The 26,968-nt window shown below is 40.6% G+C and overlaps 1 protein-coding gene across 4 annotated transcripts in view; it reads left to right on the forward strand.

Annotated features, from left to right (window-relative positions):
* The window catches only part of MYRIP (myosin VIIA and Rab interacting protein), a 361,492-nt gene that overhangs the window by 56,015 nt on the left and 278,509 nt on the right, over positions 1-26,968 (forward strand). For all 4 annotated transcript variants that reach the window (XM_038570505.1, XM_038570504.1, XM_038570506.1 and 1 more), the window contains exon 2: positions 1,897-2,040. In XM_038570505.1, coding sequence (XP_038426433.1) covers positions 1,931-2,040 — 110 coding nt within the window. In that variant the 5' untranslated portion in view covers positions 1,897-1,930. The remainder of the gene's footprint in view (positions 1-1,896; positions 2,041-26,968) is intronic.

Consider the following 26,968-nt stretch of genomic DNA (forward strand, 5'->3'; position numbering starts at 1 on the left):
GATAGCCATCTCCCAAGGCAAGGAGAGAAGCCTCAAAAGAACCCAACTTTGTCAATACCTTGATCTCAGACTTCTAGTCTCCAGACCTGTGAAAAGATTAATTCTGGTGTTCAAACCACCTAGTCTACGGTACTCAGAAGATTAATTCTGAGTTCAAACCATCCTAGCCTATAGCAGCCTTGGCAAACTAATATACCTACCTATATGGCAGTACTACTCTGTCTTAATTAATGTAGCTTTATAATAAAGACCTTCCATAATAAGTAAAGGTAATGAGAGTGGATGTTCAAGCCATGTTCCTGATCTTAAGGGAGAGCATTCAGTCCTTTTTTTTTTTTAATTGCTGCACTTCTAGTTTGTTTGTTTGCTTGTTTGTTTATTTATTTAAATGTTGTTAGTTAACATACAGCAATATTGATTTCTGGAGTAGAATTCAGTGATTCATCACTTATATGCAACACCCAGTACTCATCACAAAGAATGCCCTCTGTCATCATTGAATATGATGTTAATTTTAATTTAGATTTTCTTTTGTTCTTTTTCCTGAAAATGCCCTTTATATAATGGAGGAAATTTCCTTGTAGTTTTAGTTTGCAGAGGGCTTCTGTCATAAATGGGCATTGATCATATGATTTTTTCATTTTGTTCTGTGAATGTGGTGAATTACACTGGTTGAGTTTTGAATGTTGAACTAATCTGGAATTGCTTAGAAAATCCACTTAGTCATCATATATAATAATCTTTTTGGAATCTTGCTGGATTGGTTCCACTAATACTTTATTGAGGATAGTTGCATTTGTGTTTATGATGGTTGTCAGTTCTAGGCAATTTTCCAGAATTGTGCATTTTATTTTATACCTGGGTGCAGCCATTCATTTAAAATCACTTTTAAAAACATAGTTTCCCATAATTTCTAGGTAAGCACTGCTGGAAGTGCTCCTTTAAAATACTATCTTTTCTACTGCTGAGAAATGGCTAAATAAGGTTATTTTACTATATTTTCTCCTTTTGCAGAACAGAGTTTATCGATTTCTAGTTTATATTTTATGGCCACATGATGAAAATTAAAGGAATATAGTATATATGGGATATTTAAAAGAGTATTATAATTTATTTTATTTTGCAATTATTACAATACATAGAATTTAAAACTGCAAGTCACAAAAATTTAGAATTTTTGGATCCTGTCTTTGGCATTTTGTAGTAATCCACACTAGCCCTCTGTATGCTTCATTGTGTTGAAAAAAAGTGATTTATGATTTTTTTTCTAACTTAAGCATTGGGTGGGATGAATAAAACTGGCAGATACTGTTACCTTCTCTCTTTCTCTGCAGCCTTGCCAAAATTGTCTGTAAATGTTTATTGACTATGAGAGCAGAGCAAGATACTACTTTAGCTCAAGCTGTATTAATTCTGTGTTAATAACAAAATGGAGGAGATACCAGGGTGGTTCAGATGGTTAAGCATCTGCCTTTGGCTCAAGTCATGATCCCCAGATCCTGGGATCGAGCCCTGCATTGGGCTCCTTGCTTAGTGGGGGAATCTGCTTCTCCCTCTGTCCCTGCTCATGTGCTCTCTCGCACTCACTCTGTCTCTCAAATAAATAAAATCTCTTTTTTTAAAAGATCTTATTTATTTATTCATGAGAGATGCAGAGAGAGAGACCGAGACATAGGCAGAGGGCTCCTCACAGGAAGTCTGATGCAGGACTTGATCCCTGAACCCTGGGATCATGACCTGAGTTGAAGACAGTCGCTCAACCACTGAGCCACCCAGGTGCCCCCTCAAGTAAATAAAATCTTTAAAAAACAAACCAAAAAACCAAAGTGGGTTGATTTTTGTCCCTGTAGAGCTTTCATCTTGCCCTCAATTTGTGGTCTCTCCTTGATTTCTTAGGTCTTGCATCACCATCTGTGTTTTGTATTAAATCATGGGGAGGAAGCTGGATCTGTCTGGTCTGACAGATGATGAAACGGAGCATGTTCTCCAGGTGGTTCAGCGAGACTTCAATCTTCGAAAAAAAGAGGAAGAACGGCTGAGGTGAGATGCTTCTGTTGCCCTCCTGGGTACAATGAGACAGCTTTTCCGAGAGTATTGCTTGCTGCTAGCCCAAAGTTTGAAGGCTTTATGTCACATACACACCCATGTCTGTTTACAGGAAGAATGCCCTTTCCTTTGTAGAAAGGTTCAGCTTTAGCGCTCAGCACCATGTCAGTTCAGAAATGTGACTGTTCCCACTGTGCATCAAGGTTTTCTTTGTGCAGCTCACCCCCTGCACTTTTAGCTGTACGAAGTTTGTGATGACAGTGTCTGTTGTGAGCTTGCTCTTGGCTTTAATTTTCATGTTGGCAGATATTACTGAAGAAGAACCAGAGTGTTAGGTGAACAATTCTTGAGAGAGTTATACTCACACCTGTACAGTCTTCTGCTAGAGAGCTCAGCTCCTGTGGTACAGGAAAAGAGCACTGAAGACATGGGATAGGGAAAGGGCCCACTAGACCAGGCTACAATCACCTGGCCCAGCACCACCCTCCTAATTTTATAGAGGAGGAAACTGAGGCCCAGAAAGGGGCCCTTCTGACTCTCCAGTTGGCACATCCTTGTAGAATGTTCTGGGAAATATCATTGCTGCTCATTAGGGTAGAAATATCTAAATGTGGAAGAAGTCAGGGTGATTGAAATGAGGTTATATATTGGGTCTGGGTGTTGGAACTAGATGATAAGTCATCATTAGCTGCCCTCATTCATCAGTCTGTTATCTCTCAGGATTGCATGAGTTCATCAAGACATCATTTTCTTCCTTAGCCACTGAGCTCAACACCCCAGTATTTGTAATTCTTCCCCTGACTTGGACCCTGAACAGGGCTGGGCCAGGCACTGTTGATTCTGCCTCCTGACCATCTTTCCCTGACCTTCCCTGAGTCTAGCTTTTATCACTGTCATCCTGGGCGTTGCCATAATCTATATGATCTTCTTTCTCCACTCCTCCAACTGGCCAGGGTTGTGCCACATCTGAGCCCCAATCAGGTCCTTTCCCATTCAGCTTAAAATTGGTGTAGATTGTTTTCCTTTTCCCTTGGGATACCTCAGACTTTCTGTTTCTTTACAGCATTCCTCCCTTACTAGATTAAAAGCACTGTGGTATAATAGTCTTTATTTTTTACCACGTTTTGTTTGTTTCTTATATTGTATATATTCAATATGTGCTTATTAGAGAGAAGACGAAAAAAAAAAACACCTCTGTTAATTAAATAATTAATTGATTTGCAAACCATTTGCCTGGCACTGTTCAAGCTGTTGGGTACATGGTAAGCAAAATTATTCTTTGCTCCATGGAGTTTATATTCCAGAGCTGAGCTGATGAGTACCAGAGCCACCAATCAAGGGTGGTGACCAAGCACTTAAAATGTGGTGAGCCTGAATTGGGATGCACTGTAAGTGTAACATACACACCAGATTTCAAATTTAGTACCAAAATATATATCATGTCTTATTAATAATTTTATATTGATTTTACTTTGAAGTGCTCATGTTTTAGCTATATAAGATTAACCAAAAAATATTATAAGTTGACAATTTCCTCTGTTTCTTTTTATTTTCTTTACTATGGCTACTAGAAAATTCAAAATTATGCATATGTCTCACATTATATTTCTACTAGATAGTGCTGCTCTAGAGGGAGGAGAGAGAGAAGAAATGAACAAAAAATATGTATTTATACATATTTGATAGTGATGAGAGTCATGAAAAAAAAAATAAAACAGGGAAGGGGAAGAACCTGGTGTGGGGTGGCAGGTGCTGTTTTTCTGTGGGCTGCTCAGGAAAGACCTCTCTGGGGACATTTGGGCAAAGATCTGAAAGAAGCGAGAGAGGGAGCTGTGCTGCTATCTGGGGTGACATCAAGTATGGCAGAGGGAACCACAGATGTCAGATTTCTGACTCAAGAACATGCCTTGTGTTTTTTCTGAGGATCTAGGAGGGAGAGAGCCAGGGAAGTGTAGTATAGAATGAAGTCTCAGCAATAGTGTAAGCCCAGACCATGTAGTGAGTAGTGAATCTGTGGGAAAGCTCCGAATCTTGCTCTAGGCTGAGAAATCAGAGTTTTTAGTACAGGAGTGACATGACCTGACATCTGCTTTATAGAACATGGCTGCTCAGTGGGGAAGGCATCATAGAAAGGCAGGACAAGCAGCAGAGGAACTGATAGAGGGCAGCAGTACAGGTGAAAGGTTGTGCTTTCTCAGAGCCAGGGTGGGGTAGTGGAGTGGTAAGTGATGGTCAGATCCTGGATACATATCAGAGGTAGAGCCAACAGGACTTGCATTTCCTTATTGGGATAGGCAATGTAAGAGAGAACAGATTCAAGGAGGACTATGAGTTTTGTGGCTTGGGCGACTGGGAAAATGAAGTTGCCTTTCACTGAGTGGAGAAGACAGAAAAGCAGAGATTGGCTAACAGCTGGAACTGAGAGCTCTATTTTATGCATCTTCAACTTGAGATCATTTTTATACATCCAAGTAGAGATGTCAAGTTGGAGTTTGCATATTTGTGTCTAGAGTTCAAATGGGAAATCCAAGCCAGAGATAAAAAAATTTGTAATTGAAATGGTCACCGAAGAGCAGGAGAGTAAGCAGAGCCACTGTTTGGAATTTGTGACCATTAATTTACATTGAGACCAATTCCAGCATGGTAGTATGTGTTTCTCCTGCATTATTCAGTTTCTGTCCTCACTAGGACCATCAACAAGAAGCATGTCTCTCTCAGTTTTGTGTCCCCAGCTCTGGGCACTGGGCCTCACACATAATAGACATGCCCTAAATATCTGTGGAACAGATGGATAAATGTAGATTGTCTGTCAATCTCTATGACCAACTTTATGCATTCCTTGAAGAATCAGTCTTAATATTTTCTAAGAATCATTAAGACCATCTGTGTATCATTCTTCATCTCCTGGAAACTCAAATATGGGTAAGCCAAGAACTTATTTAGTGTCTTCCAATTGTGGACACTTGCCTCAGCTCCACTGGAGTCACGTGCTGGTCTATGTAGAAAAGTTGCTTTATGGCTTGGTTTGAGGAGAAGAGTTTTAAATGCACTGAAGTTGCCATTGCAGTAGCTTGATAAGGTGGACATCATCTTTCTCTCTGGTCATGTGGTCTTAGTGGCCAGCAGTCAGTGGCTCTGCTGCAGTTCCATACAAATACATGGTCACAAAGACCTGCATGTGTTGAGAAAAGAATGATACATGAAGCCATCAGTGCCTAAAGAGGAGTGACATAGCACCTCGTCTGGTCCTGGGAGTGGATGATTTTCCTCTGAAGACAGTCATCACTACTGTCCCTCTTCCCACGGCCCAGTCAACATGCCTCCACGGGTGCCTCTCAAACTCTGATAATTTTGGCATAGGACCTTACTATTGGATACGAAGAGGTTGAGACAACACCACCTCAAAACCACTGAAATAATCAAACATTTTCCTCATCTATTGCTTGGATTTAGGGTGCATGGAAGAGTATAGGAAGCTGTATTATAGCAGGCATTTTTAAATTCTTTAATATTTGCTTTAATGAACATAAGACTCAAATGGAAGATTTTTAATTTTAAAGTTTTATATTGAATTACATGTCTTTCATTCTGGCCAACTTTTTTTAAAGTTTTAACCTAGTTTCTCTGGTGAACTTTTGTGAGGGTAGCTCTTCGGTATAGAAGTTATGCATTGTTTCTAATGATCTTCTGTGTGGACATAAAGTGTAGTGAATAAATAGGTGACGAAAGTGTGAATTAAATGTCCTCAGAACATAAGAGATAGTGGGGCTGAAGAATTCAGCACAATTAGGTCATTGAAATGAATGCACAAAAAGAGAACTAAAAGGTGTAAAGCAGCACTATGTACTGGCATTGTCCTAGGTACTCTGCAAGTTTATGTTATTGACTCCTCACAGGAGTCCCTATAAGCTGGATCTCCGTGTTACAAAGAAGTTGGAAAACTTGGTCAGAATAGCACAGTTCATTGGAGGTAGAGCCAGGATTTTGTTTCCCAATTTCTCTCAGTAAACTGTTTCCTTTCCTTCCTTGCTACCTCCCCCACTTCCCTCCTTCCTTCCCTCCTTTATTCTCTCCTTCCTCTCCATCCTCCCCCACCCCATTCCCTCCTTTCACCTTGCCTTTCTTTCTTCCTTCTTTTTTTGTAGTTAGGATTTGTTTAAGCAGGAGATAGCCAGAAATGTTGAAAAGAGCCTGGTTTTAGAGTTTGAAAATGTGAGTTGGGGTCTTAGCATGAGCCCCAACTTTGGGAAACGCACTTAATCCTTCAATATAATTTGCTCCTATGTAAAATGGGACTAAGAGCATTTGCCCTATCTAATCCATTATGTTGTCATTATTACTGAAATAAGTGATGCATTTAAAAGTGCTCTATGAGTTGTTATTAAAGATACATGAGGATAGGTGAAAGTAACTGACATAGATAGGAAGAAAATGTTGACAGGCAGTGGAAGCACTATGATTTGGGGAAGCCGTCCAAAATGGAGAGCCAGGATGGCATCCTCATGAACTGGAGCAACGGGCAGGTAGGATGACAGTCTGCACCTTTAGCCAGGGTCTCTCTCCTGGGTTCAGGCCTGCAGAATTTGCCTCAGAGACTGCGAGCATAGGCCCTCTGGATGGCTCTCTCAGGATATCACACAGGTACCTCAGTCTGTCATGCCCAAACAGTGCCCTCTCTCGAGGTATCAAGGGATAGAAATTCATAGACCCTGGCCTGACTTTGCAGACCAGCTGGCTCACTGGCCTTCAGCAGGAGGAGCCCCAGGCTTCGGTAGGGCCTTTGGGATCATAGATACACCCAGGTGGTCCCATATGATTTAGGGTACGCTGGACAGATTTAAAAAAAAATAATGGCGGGGCACCTGGGTGGCTCAGTCAGTTGAGGATCTGCCTTTGGCTTGGATCATGATCCTGGAGTCCCTGGATCAAGACCCGTGTCGGACTCCCTGTTTGTCAGGGAATCTGCTTCTCCCTCTCCCTCTGCCCCTGTTCATGTGCTCTCTAACTCACTCTGCCTCTCAAATAAATAAAATCTTAAAGAAAAATAATGGCACATTTTAAGTGGAAGTTTTGGTTCTCTCCTCACTTTATCCCTAGGTTAAAATGCCTTGGGCCTGCTTGAGTTGTGAAGAACATAGTCTGGCTTGGGTTTTCATTTTCAGTTGAGAACTCAAAGTAACCACCATTGTATTTTTGTATAGAATTACATTTTTGTTTTTCAAGATGCAATTCACATAAAGTTAAACGTACATAGCTAACATGTATAGTAAAGTTTGACAGATATATACACAAATGTCACCAACATTCCCATGAAGATATAGAACACGTCCATCATTACCAAAAACACAATTAGGTCATTGAAATGAATGCACAAAAAGAGAACTAAAAGGTGTAAAGCAGCACTATGTACTGGCATTGTCCTAGGTACTCTGCAAGTTTATGTTATTGACTCCTCACAGGAGTCCATCCAGTCAGTCTTCATGCCTCAGTGGTAGCAAGTGTTTTGATTTCTATCTCACTCTTTAGGATCTGCATTTTTTTTCCCTCAGTATGATGCCTTTGAGATTTGTCCATGTTGTGATGTGCATCCACAATTAGTTCCTTTTTGTTACTGGGTATTGCTCTATGGTGTGTTCCATGCTGCCACAGCTTGCGGACCCATTCTCCTGTTATTAATTGTCTTTGTAATTAATTATTAATTACAGGTCTTTGTGTGGACTATGTTTTCATTTCACTTGAGCAAATTCTTAGAGTTAGAATTACTAGGTCTTTGGGAGCTACACCTAAGTAGAAAGTATAACAAAACCACTGTGTGTCCACACCAGTTATAGCAACTATCAGCATCCAAAGCCAGTTGCAGACATAGTGTTGTTTTACCTCAACAACAATACTTCATTATGAATCTCAGAGAAAGCATTGTCTTACATAGCATAATGCATTTTAATAGCTAACAAAGTTAAATAATTCCTTAATGTCCTCTAATATCCAGTAAATATATCCAATGGTCTTTTTAAAAAAGTCTTTTCACAGTGAATGTCTTCAAATCAGAATGGAAACAGTATCCACTCATTAATTTAACCATTTTGAATTGAAAGTCAATTTTGTCATGACTTCTGACTTAAATCAGAAAGCAAGAGTGGTACTGGATGTCTGTGGGAATAGTTTTGACTTGTTGTTCTTGTAGTCAGGCAGAGTTAGAGATGGGGCTTAGTTTGTTTTGCTTTTTAAGAGAGAGTGAGTACAAGTGAGGTGGGTGTGGGTGGGCAGAGGGAGAGGGAGAGAGAGAGAACCTCAAGCAGACTCACTCTCAGTGCAGAGGCTGACACAAGGCTTGATCTCATGACCTGAGATCAAGACCTGAGCCCAAATCAAGAGTCGAATGTTCAACTGACTGAGCCATTCAGGCACCCCTGGAAGTTAATTTTGTTGTATTTTTCCTCTAAGAAGTTCCTTTTTTATAATTTGTTCCATTGGCCTCCCTTTAAATAGTGAAGCATTTTTATAATCCATAACTTATGTGTTCCTTTTTCTTTCCAAAAACCATGTATTTAGATTGGTAGGATATTTTAGCACATGCAGAAGGGACAGCACTATTGTCATGGCAGGTGAGTGGAGAAAAGCACTGTGGGAAGTGTTGTAGCTACCTTTTTTTTTTTCTAGAACTCCCAGGGAACAGTGAGAAGAGTCCTGTTCTCCACCCCCATTCCTGCCCCCACAGCTTATAATGGGGACAGTCACATCACAACAAGGAATGTATATATCAACTTCTGTGTATATGCACACTCATAGGTCTTACTATATAATGTGATTCTGTGGACCCCGTATCATTAATATTATGTGCTTTCCCAGCACTGGAGATACAGGGTGCTGAACATGTAATCCCATTAAAGCCTATATATAGAGTGGGACTGTTTGGGGAAAGATCAAGGACTGGACAGGCCTGAGAATGGTAGACATGCAGTATCAGACAGTGGGAGAGGAACTTATGTACAAGTTTAGTAGAGTGAGTGCTGATTGCATTTCTCCATACAAAACAGCATTAAAGCTATTGATAGAGGATGTTGGAGAACAAAGGACATGTTGATTCCTGCTCCCACCTCCAGGGACCTAATCTAATCAGGTAAATGTATAGAAATACTCATTATTCTTGGTTAATTTTATTCCTTGTTTTTCTTTTTTATCAGATTATTTCATGCAAATAGTAAAAAGCAAAGTGGTGAAGAAGACCTTATAATGAAAAGTACATGTCCCCTGCTCCCTGTTGATACATTTCAAAATGTTGAAATGTTTTGTTCTTAGTTCTTGGTCTTCCTGGCATTACCTCTGTAAACCTGAAAAGCATTCTTATGTTGCTCTTTCTTGATTAATTAATTTTATATGTTCTTTTAGTTCTCTGCTCTGAATGATTAGGGTTTTGCTCACTTGCTACCATTACCTCTTGTTTCTTGATATTTCTTGTATTATTTTTGGCTTGGTTTTCTGTTAGTCATCTTTCAACCTTAAACAATATACAGAAACCTTTGAGTCTCATTCCATCAACTTTTGCTATTCCTTCCTGATTCTGATAGTGCAAATGTGCATATTGGCACCCCTGCCTTCCCTCTACCCCTCCTTCCACTCTCTTTATCTCACATCTGTCCCTGCAGTACCTTTACTCTTACATATCCAAAGTTGAGGGCATTCAAAGGCTTTTCTGCAAACATATTTGAGCCTCTCTGGTTTTTTTCAGAAGTTGACTCTAATGTTGAAAATCAATAAGCAGCCCTGAAGTAATTATGATTGAACATATTGTTGTGCTCCCTCCTTCTTTTTTAGAACTTCACTGAAATCTGTAGGTGGCTGATTGTTCTCCTCCTTTTCTCTTTACTTTTATAAATTAATTGCACTTTTATTTCTTTGCTGTCATTTTGAAGTAGTCTTGGGAAGGAGGAGAGGCTGCTAAGTGTTTGCTTGGTCTGTCATCTGGATTTGCTAGTCAGGACTGTGAGGACCCTGGGGAAGATACAGAGATGAAGAGCACTCCAGCATGCAACATGAACCCTCTTGGTCAGACAGATGTGGGTGTGAATCCTTCTACCATTTCTTATCTTAGGCTTGTTACCCAGCCTCTGAGCCTTGGAGGTCAAAATGAGTCCAGAAGAGGCCGGTCATTGCTGTACATGAACATTGTCCTATCCTCAGGAAAGTTGACATTTTTGGAAAGTGCCCTGACTTTCACTTTACCTCTGTGGATAGAGCCTCTGGGGAGAAGGCAACCCATGCAATGGACCCTGTTTTCACTGTCTTAGATCCGTCCCCAGGTTTCATAATTCCAGGCATCAGTGATGCCCCCGTAGAGACACACCCTCTAATGGATTTAAGGTTTCTACATTCAGCAATTCTTTGCTGAATTGCCCTCTCTGCTTCTAGTGTTGGTCTTTTTGACAGGGTAAACAGGGTTAGCTATATTGTATCTACACAGGACACATTATTCAATGAGAATAATAAATTAATTCATATTAAAAACTCAGGATATTCAACTATTGGCAACGGTGTGATGCAGCTGATGAAATTCATCATCAGCATATGAAGTTTCTCTCTTCCTTTCTTCCCTCAGTTATGCAACTCTTAAAAAATCTTTATAAATTAGAAAAAAATAGCTAGATGTATATGTTGCATTGAAGGCCATGCTATTCTAAAAGTCTTACCCAACCACTTTATTTCTTAGAATTTGAGTTTCTGGGGACAGTGGGAGTGTGGGAACCCCAGGCAGGATTGTTCTAGTATCTATAGCAGCTCTGAGGCTGGCAACAGGCACTCATGGAAGTTTTGGACCAGCCAGGATTTTGATGACATCCTTTATGGCAGCAATAAAACCTTAAGGGGAGGAGTGAGGCCGTGATTGAGGAAGAAGTGCTAAATATAGCTTCTGTAGGCAGACTGCAGACAGACCACCATAGTGCAGTATGGCTGAGGGTGGGGATGGCCAAGTCTTGGTGCCTTCTTTGATGGACTCCCATGCTTCCCGAGTGACTCAGATCCAGGAGGCCTGGCATCCACTGAAGCATGCCAGTCTCCTTGTGGTAGCCCACAAAGGGCACGGCCACAGGCTTGCATATTGTCTCTACTCAGGGGCTGTGTTTGCTTTAGTATTGGGCACTTGGCTTCGTGTTCCCTTCTCTCCATCTGCCTTTCTGTGTTTCTGGCATACTTAATTGTAAGAACTTTTTTCTTCTGTAATGTAGCATATCATGATATTCTGTTAATGTCTTCTCAGATAAACAGATTAAATCAGTAAAATAAATAAATGAAATGTCTTCTGTATGGTGGAGATGGAGAGTATTCACCAAATATCTCATGTGTTCTTGCACATTTCCCAGCCTCCGCTGCAGTTAGGTCAAGGCCTTGTAACTAGGTCCAGCCAATAGGCTGTGGGAGAAAGGGTATGTATCATTGCTAGACCAAGGCATTTAAAAGCTAATATTCCTCCCTACCCTCCTGCCTGCTGTGGGGGCCATGGAGGCCTCATGTTGAGACATAGCATCACCAGATGGATGGAGCCTGATATCTAAGACATTCAGTGGAAGAGTTTCTGATGACCAGCAGGGGATTTCATTTGACAAGGAAATAAACTTTTGTTGGGTTAAGTCACTGAGGCCTTGGGGTTTACTTGGTATAGCAATCAATATACTCTTGTATTCTTTGACTAATAGTTTCTGGGAGCTCAGAGGGACCCAAGTATTCATTATACCCCATCTTGGCTGCTGAAGAAGCAGGCATGGAAGTGGTAAAGTCTGGCCAGGACCTGAGGTTCCTGATGAAGGGCTCCTGGTCTTCTTCTTCCATCTAGCCCCTGATGTAGTAGAAGATACCATGGAAAGATCTCCAGATGCACAGTAGAATCATAGTTGTACCCTATGATTTTATATTGTCAGGCATGTTTATAAAGTAGTTTTAAAAGTGACTGTTAATTACAGAGTACTCTGGTGTTCAGACTGAGTCCTGAAGGTATTTATGAGAAGGCCACAGTCTTTAAAATTTCTCATTGAATACATGCTTGCCAGAAGCTAGTTAGCATCTGGATATCTTCCAAAGATTTGCTGGTGCTCTAGTGGACATGGTCTGTGGTGGAGCAGGGGTTAGAGGTAATGAAATGATTTCCTGTAACTGCAACTGGCCATTAATTGTCAGGGTTTGCTGAACTGCCAGTGTACTTAAGCTTACCACAGACTGTGGGGCTGGGCTGGGCCAGGCCAGGGGAAGGAAGGGAGGGAAGGGGCGAGATGGCGGTGGCACAGCACTCCCTGCCTGTTTTTTTCTGAGAGGCTTGGTGATGATTGTATGCAAGCTTCCAACCCCCCACCCCCCTTCCCTGTGTTAAGGAAGGAGAACCAAATACATCTGGGGACTTGCTTCTTGCTGCCTTGATGGTCTCAATTGCTTACTCGCTAATAGGACCTGCACTGCTTTGCCACCTGGGGTGAGGGCAGCATTCCACCTCCCAAGAATCAGGTCTAAGAGTTGTGAAGAAATAAGTCAGAGCTGTCAGGCGTGTAGAAGAACTATGGTAAGAAAGTGAAGTACATCCCCGAACTAGACATAGTTTGTTTCTAGTCTGTTATACAGACACACCTTTGAGGATTAATCACCATTTTTCTTAAGAAGAAAGAACACAGTGCTTTTAATAAAATGAGTTAGTGATCTTTCTTCATTCAAAATTCATTTTAATTTTAAACAAATTAAAATTTTATTATAAGAACTTAATTTTTCAAGAAGTTTCTTTTTCACGGAGTAAAATGCCTTTGTTCTCAGTGTCTTTTGTAGGGACACTTAAATTGATCTAATGAATTAACAAATACTCCTGGTTCTATCCTTCTGTGAAGCTGGAAGTCAGATGGCCTTGTCTTTCCCCAGCTGGAATAAATGTGCCCTACGATTTATGAAATAACAGCATTCACCAAATGCCCCTGTACAACATCTCTGCACTGGCCCTTTGTAGCTCTTGGGATTCCACACTGACACTGCGGCATTAACCTGTCTAGTTAATGAATCTTCCATCTGGGAAGGGACAGCAGGAATTCCTTGCTCTCTGCTGGTAGATCAGATTAGCCAGTCAGTCACCTGGCTGAACCCTCAAAGGATAGATCCAGAGCAGGTATGTTTTTGAGTGGAGTGGAAGGCCTGGCATAGCTCTGTTTGAGAGTCACTTTGTGATGGAGGCAGGCCCAGTAGTCAGAACTGGGAGGTACCAGGAGAGAGCCTGGAAATCTGTGGAGGCAGGTGTGGGGACCTCAAAAGGGAAAGAGAAAGGGAAGGTGTAGAGGATCAATCTCAAAGCTAGAGGGGACCTCCCAAAAATTTTTTAAAAATCTCCTTTTTAAATTATTATTAGAAGTTTTAGTAATTCAAAAAAGTCAAATATACTAAATCAGAGCTGTGAATTCATTTATCTCAAAATCATGGACTTAATGTCAGGACTGTCCTGGGCAAACATGAAGGGCAGGAAACACCAGGGGGCGAGAGGGGAGAGATTTACAATTTTAATAAATGCCTTGACTCTTACAGAAGAGTCCAGAAGGTGGGCTAAGTCTTAATGTATAATTGGGATGCTTTAGAGAGCAAGAAATAAAAACATCAAGGCAGATCTATAGGGATACTTGCCTCTCAGTGGGAGGTAGGAAAAAGGAAAGATTTCCTCAAGAGGGGTAACTTTTGATCTGATTCTTGAAGATGAACAGGATTTTTTAACTGCATTGAAACCCACATCTGGGAGCATCCTGGGGAAAGTAATAAGGATAGAAAACAGCACGTTTTCTCAACCCCACATCAGGACCTATGGGGTGCTGGGGATGAAGACAGTAGTTCTATTTCCACTGTTCCTAATCTCATGGAATAGAGTGTGCTATTCCAGGAACATCACCTCTTATTCCTGGCAACCCTTGGAAAAATGCTTTTCTTATCCATTGCCAAAATGGGGAAACTGAGGACCAAGAAAAATGTTAAGTAACTTACTCAGGTTGCACATAGTGAGAGGTAAATTCAAGCCCAGGTTGCATCACCCCAGAGCTAGGTCCAGTAACTAGTATGGCAGATAGTGCACAGCCTTGGCATTGAGACAAGGGGCATCCAGGCGCCATGGGGCAGAGTAGGGGAAATTAAGGCCATTGTGGAAAATCTGGTACCTGTGCTTACTGAAACCTAGGGTATTGCAGGAATGGGTAATGAGTAAGGTTTCACTTAGGATATGGGGAGGGATACTTGGGACATTATAGTAGTCATTAGCCTCCTGTGGCATTCAGCACTTCAAATATGGCTTGCTCAAATTGAGTTGTAGTCCAGGTATAAAATACACTCTAGATTTCAAAGCTCTAGTATGAAAAAGAGGATATGAAATATATCATTAATAATTTTTATATTAAAAACAAATGGAAATGTGTCCAAATTACATCTAAAATAAAACATATAATTAAAATTAATTTTACCTTTTTTTACTTTTTAAAAATGTGACTATGACAATACTTTATATACATGGTTCCATTCACATTATGTTTTTATTGGACAACACTGGTTTCAAATGCTAGATTAAGCAGTTTGGAATTTATAAGACCAAAAAGTAAGCTTTCTTCATCAATTTTATTTGGGGCTAGTGCTTTTCTATATGAGGTTTTTAGGTATCTGAAGGATCCAGTTAATGTCTTAGCTACCTAATTGTAAATTGGCCTTTGCTATGAAATATTGTCATCTCTGTCATGTGAAGGTGATTCTGAATAATGCCCTGGTTCTGGCCTCAGTGTATAGTTTAAAAGGAAAGTACATTGTGTGTGTGCCATATTTACTGCAGAGTTTGCACATCACAGGATGGAATAAACCCTTTGATGTTTCTTTGAAGTTAATGGTTGACCGAGTATGTCGTGACCTTTGAAATAATATGTGACTTTAGAATGGCCTTATATTCATAATTTGTGTAATGTCTCTGGTACCATAAAATTGTAAGTTACCATATATTTACCTGTGGGGCTTGCCTTTAGGAATGACTAGGAGAGTTTGATGCTGCAAAAAGAAGAAAGGGAATGATAACTAAAGCCCTTACTCACTTATAAACTTGCAGCCCTTCACAGGTAAGTCGTTACTAATTTGTAGATTCTGGATATATTCTCTCCATAATCCCCCATTCTTTAATAACTGTTTCTTAAGAGGTTGCTTTTGTGGTTTTTAGTTCCTGATCATATTTACTTTTCCACTGCAAATGTCAGAGCCTCAGCTCTGCTGGGCTGTGATAAAGCTTTTTGGCACAAATTCTTAGCCTGACCTTCATTCCTTAGACCTCTGGCTGCAGAAGGCATTAGGTGTGCACAGAATTCAGGATTTGAAAGAGATTAAGGAGGAAAGTTTCTCAGCCATTGTAAAAGCAGCTTTCTTCAACTACAGTAATTTAGGTACGTACACCATCGTTTCACCAGAAACACAGAGTTGGTGAGTGGGAACCAACCCTCCATGGGCAGCACGGAGGTCGGACTTTCTCATACTTCCTCATTCTATGCTGTGCTGCTGGCATGACAGCTTCCTTGTTCCATGAACTTCTTCAGTTCCTCGGTGGCCGCTGGCTGCCTTCCCTCCTCACCAGTTCCTAAAGCCAGCAGTTCCTAATCTGATAGATTTGTAAGGAAGTTCATGAACAACCTGTCTGATTCACAGGTGACTTAAAATGAGCTCCTTCTCCCAGATGGGAGACTCCTGGCCCAGTGTAGAGATTCCTTTGCTGGAAACTGGAACAAGGCCTCCAATTCCATGAAGAGCTGAGCCTCAGCACCCTGAGTCCCAGCACTCTGCTGCTCACCCTGGCCCCTGCTGGCCTGACTCACAGGCTCTATTCTGCTTTAACTAGTAACATATGTAGGCCTAGGACTCAAGTGCCCTGGCCTCAGTGATTCTTCTCCCCATGCCTCAGGCTAAAGCCAGAGTGCCTAGCTCCTACGTGTCTAACCAGATTCTGGGTCCCAACATGTTAACATGTCCAGGAGGTTGGCAGGGTCTTTGATTCTGACTGCCTTTGGAATTAGTTCTGGAATGGAGTATCTCCTTGGCCTCTACCAGGCTTCCCAAATGTAGCTGTGCTGGTTACCCCTGGTCATCTCCCATCGTGTAATGCTTTCCTTGCCTTCTGTCTTCTGGGTTGAGCATCTCACAGTCACCAGGGCCCATCTCTCAGTCAGCATAAGATGGGCTGGGCTGTGACTTGGAGCCTGTGCTTCCTCACTTCCCAGGGCTCCTCCTGGTCCCTGGTTAGACAGATGTGGTTTTACATTGTTCTCAGAATCCCATCTACAGGATCCCCTACCCCACTGCCCTACTTACCAGTGCTGGAGCCTACCAGAGCATTCTTGCCTGATCCACCAGATCTCTGCCCTGCCCAGAACCAAGGTGTAGGCAAGGTCCCAGTCTGACTGCTTGATGGCTGTGGCTTGTGTCCCTGAGCTGCATCTCTGAGCCACAAGAGGAACTACATTTCTGCAGGCCCTAGGCTTTTGCCATGTGGCCTTGCCTTCCCTTGCCCTTCTGCCCTCCCCCTTTCTTTCTTGTCTTCTCCTTCCCCTCCTGGGGTGGTTTCCCTACAGCCAGGTTTATCCAACTGGGTGAGTCCAGAACCAAATTCTAGAAGCTTCTATTCCTGTGAAAGCATAAAAAACATCTATGTGTGGTCCCAAAGTAGATCATAATAGCCTACACTCTCTACCATGCTTTGGGTATATGTGGTGAGAGAAGGAAAGAAAATTCTAAGATTCATTGTTGACTATATTTTTTATCTTCTTTCCTTCACACAGTATTTATTCATTTTACATGAACCTCAGAGCAAAAGCATGAGGGTAGTATGTAACGCCTGATGTTCAACTATACTACATGTCTTGTTGAAAATATAAGAGCTAAGGAATTAATCAATGTTGGTTTGCTTTATAGCCAAAGAATCCTCACCTGACGTATGACCTCGGGCATGTTCCTTCATCTTTTGTGCCTCTGCTTTTCCCACTGTGAGTAAGAATGATAGGGGTGCCTGTCTGGAGGCTGAGAGGTTTCCATGAGTTAATAATGAACAGTCCTATGGACACTGCTTGGAACATAGAAAGGACTCAGGAGAGCTGTTAGTGGCTTGCTCCTGGCTGGTTCATCTGATGCAGGCATTAAATCATTATAGTTACATTTATATTTTCACATATGTTTAATACATTTGAATGGTTTTGTGGCTTGGCTTTTCCTAAAACAAGGTACTTTCTTTTTCTTTTCTTTTTTTGTTATTAAATAAATCTCAACAAGTAGAAGGATCTGCTAGTGCTTATTTTATAGCCAATGTTTAATTATTTGGACCTTTTAAAAAAAGTTTTAATTTAAATTCCAGTTAGTTTAAATTTTGTTTCTTAAATTCCATATATGGGTGTAATTATATTTGTCTTTCAAAAAAATACTAATTATTTGGACCTTTGATATCTCTCTTCATTTTTAAAATTCACTTGAATACTGACCCACGATGTCCAAAGGAGATTCTTCAGATTTGGACACTCCAATGCTTTTTTATTTAGGGACGTTATTCTATGTAGTTTTTGTTTCCCTACATACCTTCTGTAGGATTGTTCATTGGCTTCTTTTCTTTCTCATTATAGAAACAAAGTATTTCTATATGAAGTAGAAAATGGCTCAGTGGGCCCATGAAGAGTAGATTTATGAGAAAAATCACACTTTCTGCTTTGACAGTTTAAATATGAAAGGGAAGCTTTTAAATACAAAGTAGAAGCTTTGTACGCATACAGGCATCCCAGCAGAATTAATTGACATTAGCTGTAGCCGCTGAGAGTGTTTGTTTTCTTCTGGAGAAACATTTCTGTCATGAATGTGGTTTCCAAAATCTTGCATATCACACACACACACAGTTCCATAGTTGGCAGAGCCTCTGTCCTGGGCTGTATCTTCATGCATTGTATGGGCCAGTCCCTGTCCTGTAGTCCCTTTACTCTAAAGACACTCTGCTCTAATGAGCCATTAGAGGCCTCAAAATTGCTAATGTGCTCAAAAACCATCTGACATAGAAGTGATTCTGGTCCACTGTTGCCATTATTGAGAATGGCAAAAGATGCCTCTGGTTAGAAAAGCTTTACTTTGAGAACTGACATTATCAAATGTTAATTTCCTCTCTGAAGTAGGGAGAAAATATTCTAGAATAAGCGATGGGCTTAAGAGCTAAAGTAGAACTTAAAAATCAGTTCTGAATTCAAGTATAACCTACTCAATTTATAAATGAGGGATCTAAGTCCCCAGGAGTTAAGCGTGTTACATAAAGCAGCACAGTAAGTGAGTACTGGCAGTCTCATCCTGTTTCCTCAATCATGACAATGTGTCTCTTGTTTAGTCTTTGTTTTGCGGTGCAGTTAAATGTCAGGAGAACAACACTCCACAGCCCTCACCTATTTTCAAGAGAATATTTAAACTCACTGTATTGTTTAAATAGAAATAATCAAATAAATTTAAAATAAATTTGTTTTTTAAGGGATTTGATTTTGAACATTGAGTAATGAATTTGTATCCTTTGTTATGAAATTCATACATATTCATGTGGGATATCTGAGCCCAACTCTAGGGACATTGTACAGATGCCAACAGCTGGCTGACTTCTGCTTCTGGAAAGTGGAGCAGAGGTACTTGTCTCTATTCCTTCTGCTAAACACAACTAGAAACACTGGGTACTCTATCTAGACAAATGGAAAAAGACCATAAAAGATACAAGAGGCAGACTGGATAAGTACCTTTGGAACTGAGGAATGACATAGTAGGGAGTTCCCTGCATTTTCTGTGTGCCTCATATAAATCTGAGACTTAGAAGTAAAAAATCTGGCAGCCTGGAAATGCAGTGGTCACAGACAAAAAAAAAAAAAAAAAAAAAAAGTCCCAAACTACCCCCTACCAAACAAAACTACCCAACAAAAACCAAAAGACCAGGAAAAGAGTAGCTGAGCAAGACAAAACTTTTAGACAATAACTGCTATCCTTGATCCAAACACCACAGAAAAATATCTATGGTTCCTACCCCCCACCCAGAGAAGGCCAAATAGGGAGCTAGAACTTTTATCCTCAGTGGTTACTAACAAGCCCCCACCTTTCTTGTGGTATAAGTGGGGCCTCTTGGGGAGCTAGGCTTTCACATGCACCAGGCAGAAACAAAGTGCTCCTCTCTATCCCTGCCAGGGTGGTGTCAGTGAAGGACTAATCAAGAGTCTAAACTTTTACCATTGCCCAGAAACAATGAGGCCATCCCCACTATAGAGTCACTGAAGACCATTTCAGGAGCTGCAATTCCTACTCAGAAATAATGAGGAAGCCTCCTCCTCAGGTGTCAACAGAAGCCAAGTGGAAAACCTGCACTTCTCTATCTGGCAGCAGCTGTGCCACATTGATATTACACTTGATCTTAGCCAAAAGGCCAAGAAGCAATGCCACATTGGTATCAGAGAAAGCCAGCTAAAATAGGCTTAAATAAGTTCCAAAGTCTTAGAATATAATACAAAAATATACAGGCTTCAGTTAAAAAATAAAAAAAAAAGCATACCAAACCCAGGAATATCTCAAACTGAATGAAAAGAGACAATCAGTAGATGCCAACACTGAGAGGACAGATATGATAGAATTATCAAACAATATTTTGAAGCAATCATGATAAAAATGGTCTAATGATCAATTTTGATCATGCTAACAACACGCAAATGAAACAAAAACCTCAACAAAGAAGTTGAAAGTTTCAGCAAAGAAATAGAAGATACGATGAAGAACCAAATGGAAATTTTTGAGTGAAAAATACAGCAACTGAAACTCAAGAACAGAATGAATGAATAAGGAAAGAATCAATGAACTAGAAGATAGAACAATAGAAATTGCCAAATGTGAATGATAGAGAGAAAGTGAACTGGAACAAAATATGAACAGAGCCTTAGTGGCCTGTGTTATTATAATATGGGATCTAACATTCATGTTATCAGAGTTTCTGATAGGCCAAAGAGGGCTGAAAAAGTACTTGAGAAAATAATGGTTGAAAACTTCCAAAGATGTCAGGAGACAAACCTAAGATTTAAGAAGCTGATAGAATTTTAAACAGGATAAACTCAAAGAAATCCATACCAGGACACGTCATAATCAAACTTCTAAACTAAAGATAAGAAAAATCTTGAAAGCAGCCAGAGAAAAATGACACCTTACATACAAGGGAAAAACAATTAGAATGACAGCAGATTTCTCAACAGAAACTATCTAGACCAGAGAGAAGCAGCACATTATTTTTCAGGTTCTGAAAGGAATGAACTGTCAACCCAGAACCGAATACACAGTGAAAACAGCCTTCGGGGATGAAGGGAAAATCAAAACATTCTTAGGTGAAAAAAACTAAGAGTTTGTTCCTAGCAGACCTTTGCTAAAAGACTGGATAAAGAAAATTCTTTAAGAAGAAATGAATTGATAAAAGAAGCAAACTTAAAACATCAGAAAAGAGGAATTTGAGCAAAAATAGGAGTAAATGTAATAGGGTTTTTTTATCCTCTTATAAATAAGTTTTTTTTTAATTATGCTTGACACTTGAAGCAAAATTATACCACTGCCTGATGTGACACTAAGTGTATGTGGAGGAAATATTTAAGACAATTATACTATAAATGGAGGAAAAGGACTTAAAGGGAGATAAGATTAATATATTTCACCTGAACTGGTAAAATGACTACATCAGTAGAGAGTAGCAAATTATGTACATATAAAATGTCATACCTACTAACCCCTAAAAAGTTATATAAACATAACATTCGAAAACATTAGATAAATCAAAATGAAATTCTGAAAAATGTCCAAGTAACCCATAGGAAGGCAGGACAAGAAAAGTAGAGAGAGAATAAACAATAAAATAAAATAGAAAATTCAAGTCCTAATATATTGATAATTACATTAAGTGTAAGTGGCCTAAAAATACAAATTAAAGACAAATTAGCAAAGTGGATAAAAAAATATGTCCCAAAGATCTGCTATCTATAAGAAACCTGCTGTAAACATAACAATATAGGCAGGTTGAACGTGAAAGTATGAAAGAAGATATATCATGCCAAACTTAATTTTCAAAAAACAGAAGTGGCTACATTAATAATAGGTAAGCTACAGTGCAGAGCAAAGAAAGTCACCAGAGACAGAGGATGGCATTATATAATCATAATAATCTTCCAAGAAGACATAACAATCTTAAATGTGTATGTACCTAACAACAGAACCTGAAAATATGTAGAATAAAAACTTTAGAACTAAAACCAGAAATAGACAAGTCAATGACTAAAGATGGAGACTTCAACAACCTCTTTCAACAGTTAATGGAACTAGACAGATAATCAGTAAGGATATGGAAAGAATCAATACCACAATCAGCCATGGAGAGACAACAGGATACTGTGGAAGAAGTCTAGCACTAGGGTATAAAGAGCCACCCTGAAGAAGAAAACAAGTTTGGAAAATGCCTCCAAATTGGAAATTGGTCACTCTATCAATCACCCTGTGCCCTCAGAATGAGTCCTATCTCTCATCTGATAGATTATCAGTGTCTGTAGATTAGTGTGTATGAGGCCAGAAGAGGTCAGAGAGCCCCACAGTCAAGGACCTTGAGACCTCAATCAGTCTTCCCTCCACTCTTGTAGCCAGTGGCACTGAGGCTGCTCTCCACCCTTGGGGTCTGTCTTATGCTTTGACAGTGTCTAGTATCAGTGGCCAGACCCTCAGTCCTCACTTCCCAGCAATGTGCTTGGATTTTCCTCAGAGCATTGGTCCAAGCTTCTGAATTGGATATGTTAAAGCAATCATAATTTGCATATAAAATTTAAAGTTACATTTGCATGAATGGTGTTACCTCTAAAAATAAGTAGACCAGATTTTAAACAAGGACAGAATACATAGCATCTTTAGGACTGCTTTAGAATACGTGGCCTTCTGACAAACTAGATGAATCTAAAAGCAGCAATTTGGAATTTTAGCTTTCTAATTCTTGCCTAATCAACCATCAAGAAAAGTTAATAGCTCAGCATTAGGAACCTTTTAGTGGAGAGGTTGGCAAACTATGGACCCACAGGCCAAATCTGGACCATCACCTGTTATTGTAAGTGAAGTTTTATTGGAACCTAGAGGGCAGCATCAGAACCATCTGGGAACTTGTTAGAAATGAAATTCTCATTCTTTAGACCTACTGACTCAGAAACTCTGGGGTGGCACTTATCAATGTGTGTTTACACAAAGCCTCTAGAAAAGTTTGAGAAGCACTGGATTGTAATGTCCTACCATACACTGGCTAATATTGTGATAAAGAGTCTTAGTTGTAGTTCAGCCAACATTACTTAATCCTGTGGCTATGTACCTGATTCCTTACTGTGCCTGAAAGTACATAGGCTCTGGCCTCCAAGGGAAGCAGGCATAAGAACACTAACTGCAGCATGGCATGTGGAATCTTTTGGACACGCATGAACTCTGCAAGCCTGGAATAAGGAGGGCAGAATTGGCAAACATGATAGATTTTACTTTTCATGTCTACTTTTTCTGGAGGGAGGACATAAGGTTACACTTGAGACACAGGTTTCAGGAAGCAGGATGAACAAGCACCATACCCGGGTTGCAGTGGTGAGCCTGGAACCCAGGCTGGAAGCTAGAGGAGAGCCCACACTGGCATGCCAAGCAGGCAGGATCACCATACCACAGGCAGCAGCGAACAGCTCAGAAGGGAACAGAAAAGACTTGCTTTTTTTCTTTTCTTTGTATGCCTGGGTGTGCTGGGCTGCAGGATCTGATGAGATGCTTTAAGATCCAAAACCTAACTCTGGAGTCCAGCTGGAAAAGAAGCAGAGAGCAACAGTACCTGAGTTATTCTTTTGAAAAGTCAGATTTGTCCTCATAGATGAGAAATGTTATGAATCTCCAGTGAGGCAACAGACAATAATTGAGGATAATAGGAAGTGACAGAATAGTCTGCTACTCTGGTGATTTGAAGGCTCCAACACTTAGACTGTAGGTAGATGTCATCTGAAAGTAGCCCCACCAAAGAAGTGGACAGAGCAGATAGAGACTGCCTCTACTCAAAGCTAAAGTAATAAAATCAACAAAGGCATTTGAAAAAGCTGAGAACCGAGTGGCAGAGACACCTCTGTGATGGAGCATGAACCCAGAGACCATGAAGCAGAAACTTCTGGATAGGAGATTGAGTTTAAAGTTGTCCAGAAACAGAGTTTGAATGAGAACATGTTAAATACAAGTGCAGAGGGTCCAGACAATAGCTTAACAATGTCATTGTCAAGTGGTTGTTTTGTGTTTGTGTAGTTAAAGGGCCAGAGATAGGATGAAATTGGTGTGTTACCCAACATGTGGATAATAAAAATAGGCAGTGAATAAAAATGAGATGACCTTTAAGAAAAAAATAAAAAAGAAAGAAACAGCTTGTGCTTCCTTCTTTGATTCCCAGGCTGATCCCTTTTCCTCCTCCTGTGGCCAGATGATATTTTGTTTCACTCTGATTCTGACTGTGTGTCAATGACAGCCATCCTTGCTTCTACTACCATTACTCCCTGCTCAGGCATTAACTGGGATAAACAAACTGAGGCTGAGCTGGACATTGGCTCCCTCTCTAGAACACCATGTGCCCTGAGTTCAGGTGGTGTTCCTTATACCTGTCTAGACATGCAGAGTCTGCCCACCCAGTTTAGAAGTCTTTAACTGTGCCTGGACAGGGATCATGGGGTGAAGTGGCAATAAAAGGGGGGAGGGACTCAAGGGACTGAAAAGTCTTGGACAGGGGTGTGGGCAATTGGAGTGACTGTCAGTTTGCAAAGACTTGGATCTTTTGGGGCACAAGGCAAGAAGGGTTCTGTCAATCACACTTGGTGCTCAGAGAATAACGGAGTTGAAGAATAAAGCACATTCATGAACTGAGTGGATTGTCAGAATACAGTCGGAATTATGAGGAGGTAGGAACCTTCCTATAGCTTTAGGGTGGGGGAAGTGAGCCAGGAAGTCAGGGAAATAGCTGTGTGGGAAGCAATGGGGGAGAGTAGGAGGCCAGGCATTCCTGCTGGGAGCCTTGGCATGTGTATCCACATAGGGATTCCTTCCCAGCATTACTCAAGGAATTTGCACTCTTTCCCAAATCCAAAGAAAAGTCAGTAGAGACATCATGAAAATAGAAGGAAATGTTATAATTTTTCTGTGAGAAATGAAGTTTAACAATCAATGAAGAGAATTATTGATTTGAAGGAATCCACTGTTGTGAAGCAAAAACAAGAACAAAAAACATGGACACACAATGTTGAAAGTGAAGGTCAACATTTCTAGGAACAGGATAGAGCAGCCAGGAGAGAAGCAGTCATGGTCTAAGCAGTCATTTTTGGTTATGTCTTTTTCCATGTTATGACTATGACTATGTGTTTACAGCCCTGGCTGCTGTGAACCTAAGTTGCTTTTGCAACTAAAATAAATATTAAAAGTGTATAGACATTGGGGCACCTGGGTGGCTCAGTCAGTTAAGCCTCTGTCTGACTCGATTTCAGCTCAGGTCAGGATCTTGGGGTCATGAGATTGAGCCCTGTGTCAGGCTCTGAACTCAGCACAAGTCAGCTTGAGATTCTCTACCTCTGCCACCAACCCTGCCCATGTGCACGCTCTCTCCCTGTGTCTCTATTTCAAATAAATAAATCTCTAATATATATATATATAGGCATAGTGTACTTTACTCAGTTCCCATGAGTGATGTTTCAAGACAAAAGTTTTTGAAACAAAGTCCTTAAATCAGCCATTTCAACTTTTAAGTCTGTGTGATACTCTTAACTTTACTAGGAGATCCAAATATTAAATTATTCAAATACTACTACATAATGTTCACCCTTGTTTTTCAGTGTTTGAATATTTGGTATAGACTATAGTTCTTTGTAAATACTATTAAACTGAATATTTGTTTCTGTTAAGCACAGTTTTTAGATATCTATAATGATGAGTAGAGAGTATGAAAAATGTAGGAAGTTTTTTTTAAGATTTTATTTATTTATTAGAGAGAGCAAGAGAGAGAGAATATGAGCAGTGGGGAGGGGCAAAAGGAGAAGCAGGCTCCCCACTGAGCAGGGAGCCTGATATGGGGCTCAATTCCAGGACCCTGAGATCATGACATGAGCCGAAGACAGATTCTTAACTGACTGAGCCACCCTGGCACCCCAAATGTTGGAAAAATTTAAAGAAACTTACAATTTTGAGATTTCCCAAGAATTCTCATTTCTCATTCTGAATCTCCTATCTTTGGGGAATTCGGGAACACTAGCATTGGCTAAAGTCCATCCACAAGAGGAGCCAAAACCACCATATTGCCAGTGCAGCCTCTACAGAGGAGCACTGGGGATTCGCAAGCTGGATGGAGATGGGTGGGAATGAGAGATGGCCACTGAGATCGACCAGATGGCTTGAGTGTGAGCATAACCTGAGAGCTCAGCTGTCTTCAGAAAGCCAGCACTATGTGTGGTAGGGTGGACGGTCAGTTCTCAATGAAGACTTTCTGGAATGTTCTCATTGGCTCTGTGTGAGTGCATAGCCAGGTGTTTCACACTGAAACTCAAGAGATGGGAAGCACGGGAAGAACTGGAAGAAAGATCCTATAACAGCAGCATGCAGAAATATGTTTTCTGGCACCCACCCAAAATCAAGACGGGAAGCTCAAGACAGGGAGCTCAGGGTTCTGGCAGATTCTTCCCAGAGCTCTAAGTACTCTCTGAAGCACTTGTGATTTATATATATAAATATATTTGTGTATATATATATATTTACATATTTACACATAAACTTACATTTATATTTACATATATATTTATATGTATATATCTCTTTTGCTCTAGTGTGAAATAACTGGACCACATCCAGGGTGTCATTCTCTAGGCCCTTAAGCCTGAAGCCCACCTGTATTTGTGCTCTGGCTTAGTTCAGCGCTTTATGGACTTGGTCTAATTTAGTCCTCACTTAAGTTATGCGAGGTTAGGCATTATTGTCTCCAATTTACTGGGGAATAGATAGGGGTTCAGTGAGATAAAGTCACTCACCTAAAGTCACCCAGTTCCACCGTAGCAGAGCTGGCGATCAAGCCCAGATCTGCCTGTCCCTCCCAATCTTAACACCTGGCCGCCATGCTCCAGCACAGGTGAAATCATCTGGTGCTTCCAGCAATCGAATCTTAGATTTTAGAAGATCCTTCAGGAGATCAGAGGCAGCCTGTCTCTTACCTACAGGCAAGATATTTTCAGCCGCCTTTTGGAGATGATCTGTCCAAAGCATTAGCTTTTTGCATGTGCTTTGCATGGAGCCAAGAGGTAAACTGTAAAAGAGAGACGAGAGTCTTGCCGTTCATTCTGTCAAATCATGCTGCTCTTTTCTTGGCTTGTACCATTAAGAATGCGCAGTTTAGCTTAAGGGATCAACAGATAATTTGAAAAGGTCATTGCAGACCAGACCTGTCCTTTGTTCTTGCCCTTGTTTGTCAGATCACTGCTTGGCATAACTGACCATGGTTGTGTTCCAGTCTGCCCATGCTGATTATTTAAAATCAGGTGCATGAATCTGGCTGCTTTCCTGGTAACAATGGTCTGATTCTCGTATGTTCATCTTCCTAAGATAGACAAAGCTGCCTTCATGGTACTTGGAACAAGATGCTTGTTTACCAGGACAAGAGCAAGGGTGTTCCTTATAACTGATATGATATTGAAAAATAATCTTTTCTTACCAGCCAGAGTCTTTGACACTTTATCTTCACCAGGGTTTCTGAGGCAGAGATCTGGAGCATTTTGCTCATGTTCTTTGTCTCCCCACGTTTGAGTGGGAAAAAGGTGCCAACATTCGCACTGTGTCTTCTCTGTACCAGGGTCCCCCTGAA

The sequence above is a fragment of the Canis lupus genome, chromosome 23 (genome assembly GCF_011100685.1).
Source record: "Canis lupus familiaris isolate Mischka breed German Shepherd chromosome 23, alternate assembly UU_Cfam_GSD_1.0, whole genome shotgun sequence".
In the NCBI taxonomy this organism is placed as follows: domain Eukaryota; kingdom Metazoa; phylum Chordata; class Mammalia; order Carnivora; family Canidae; genus Canis; species Canis lupus.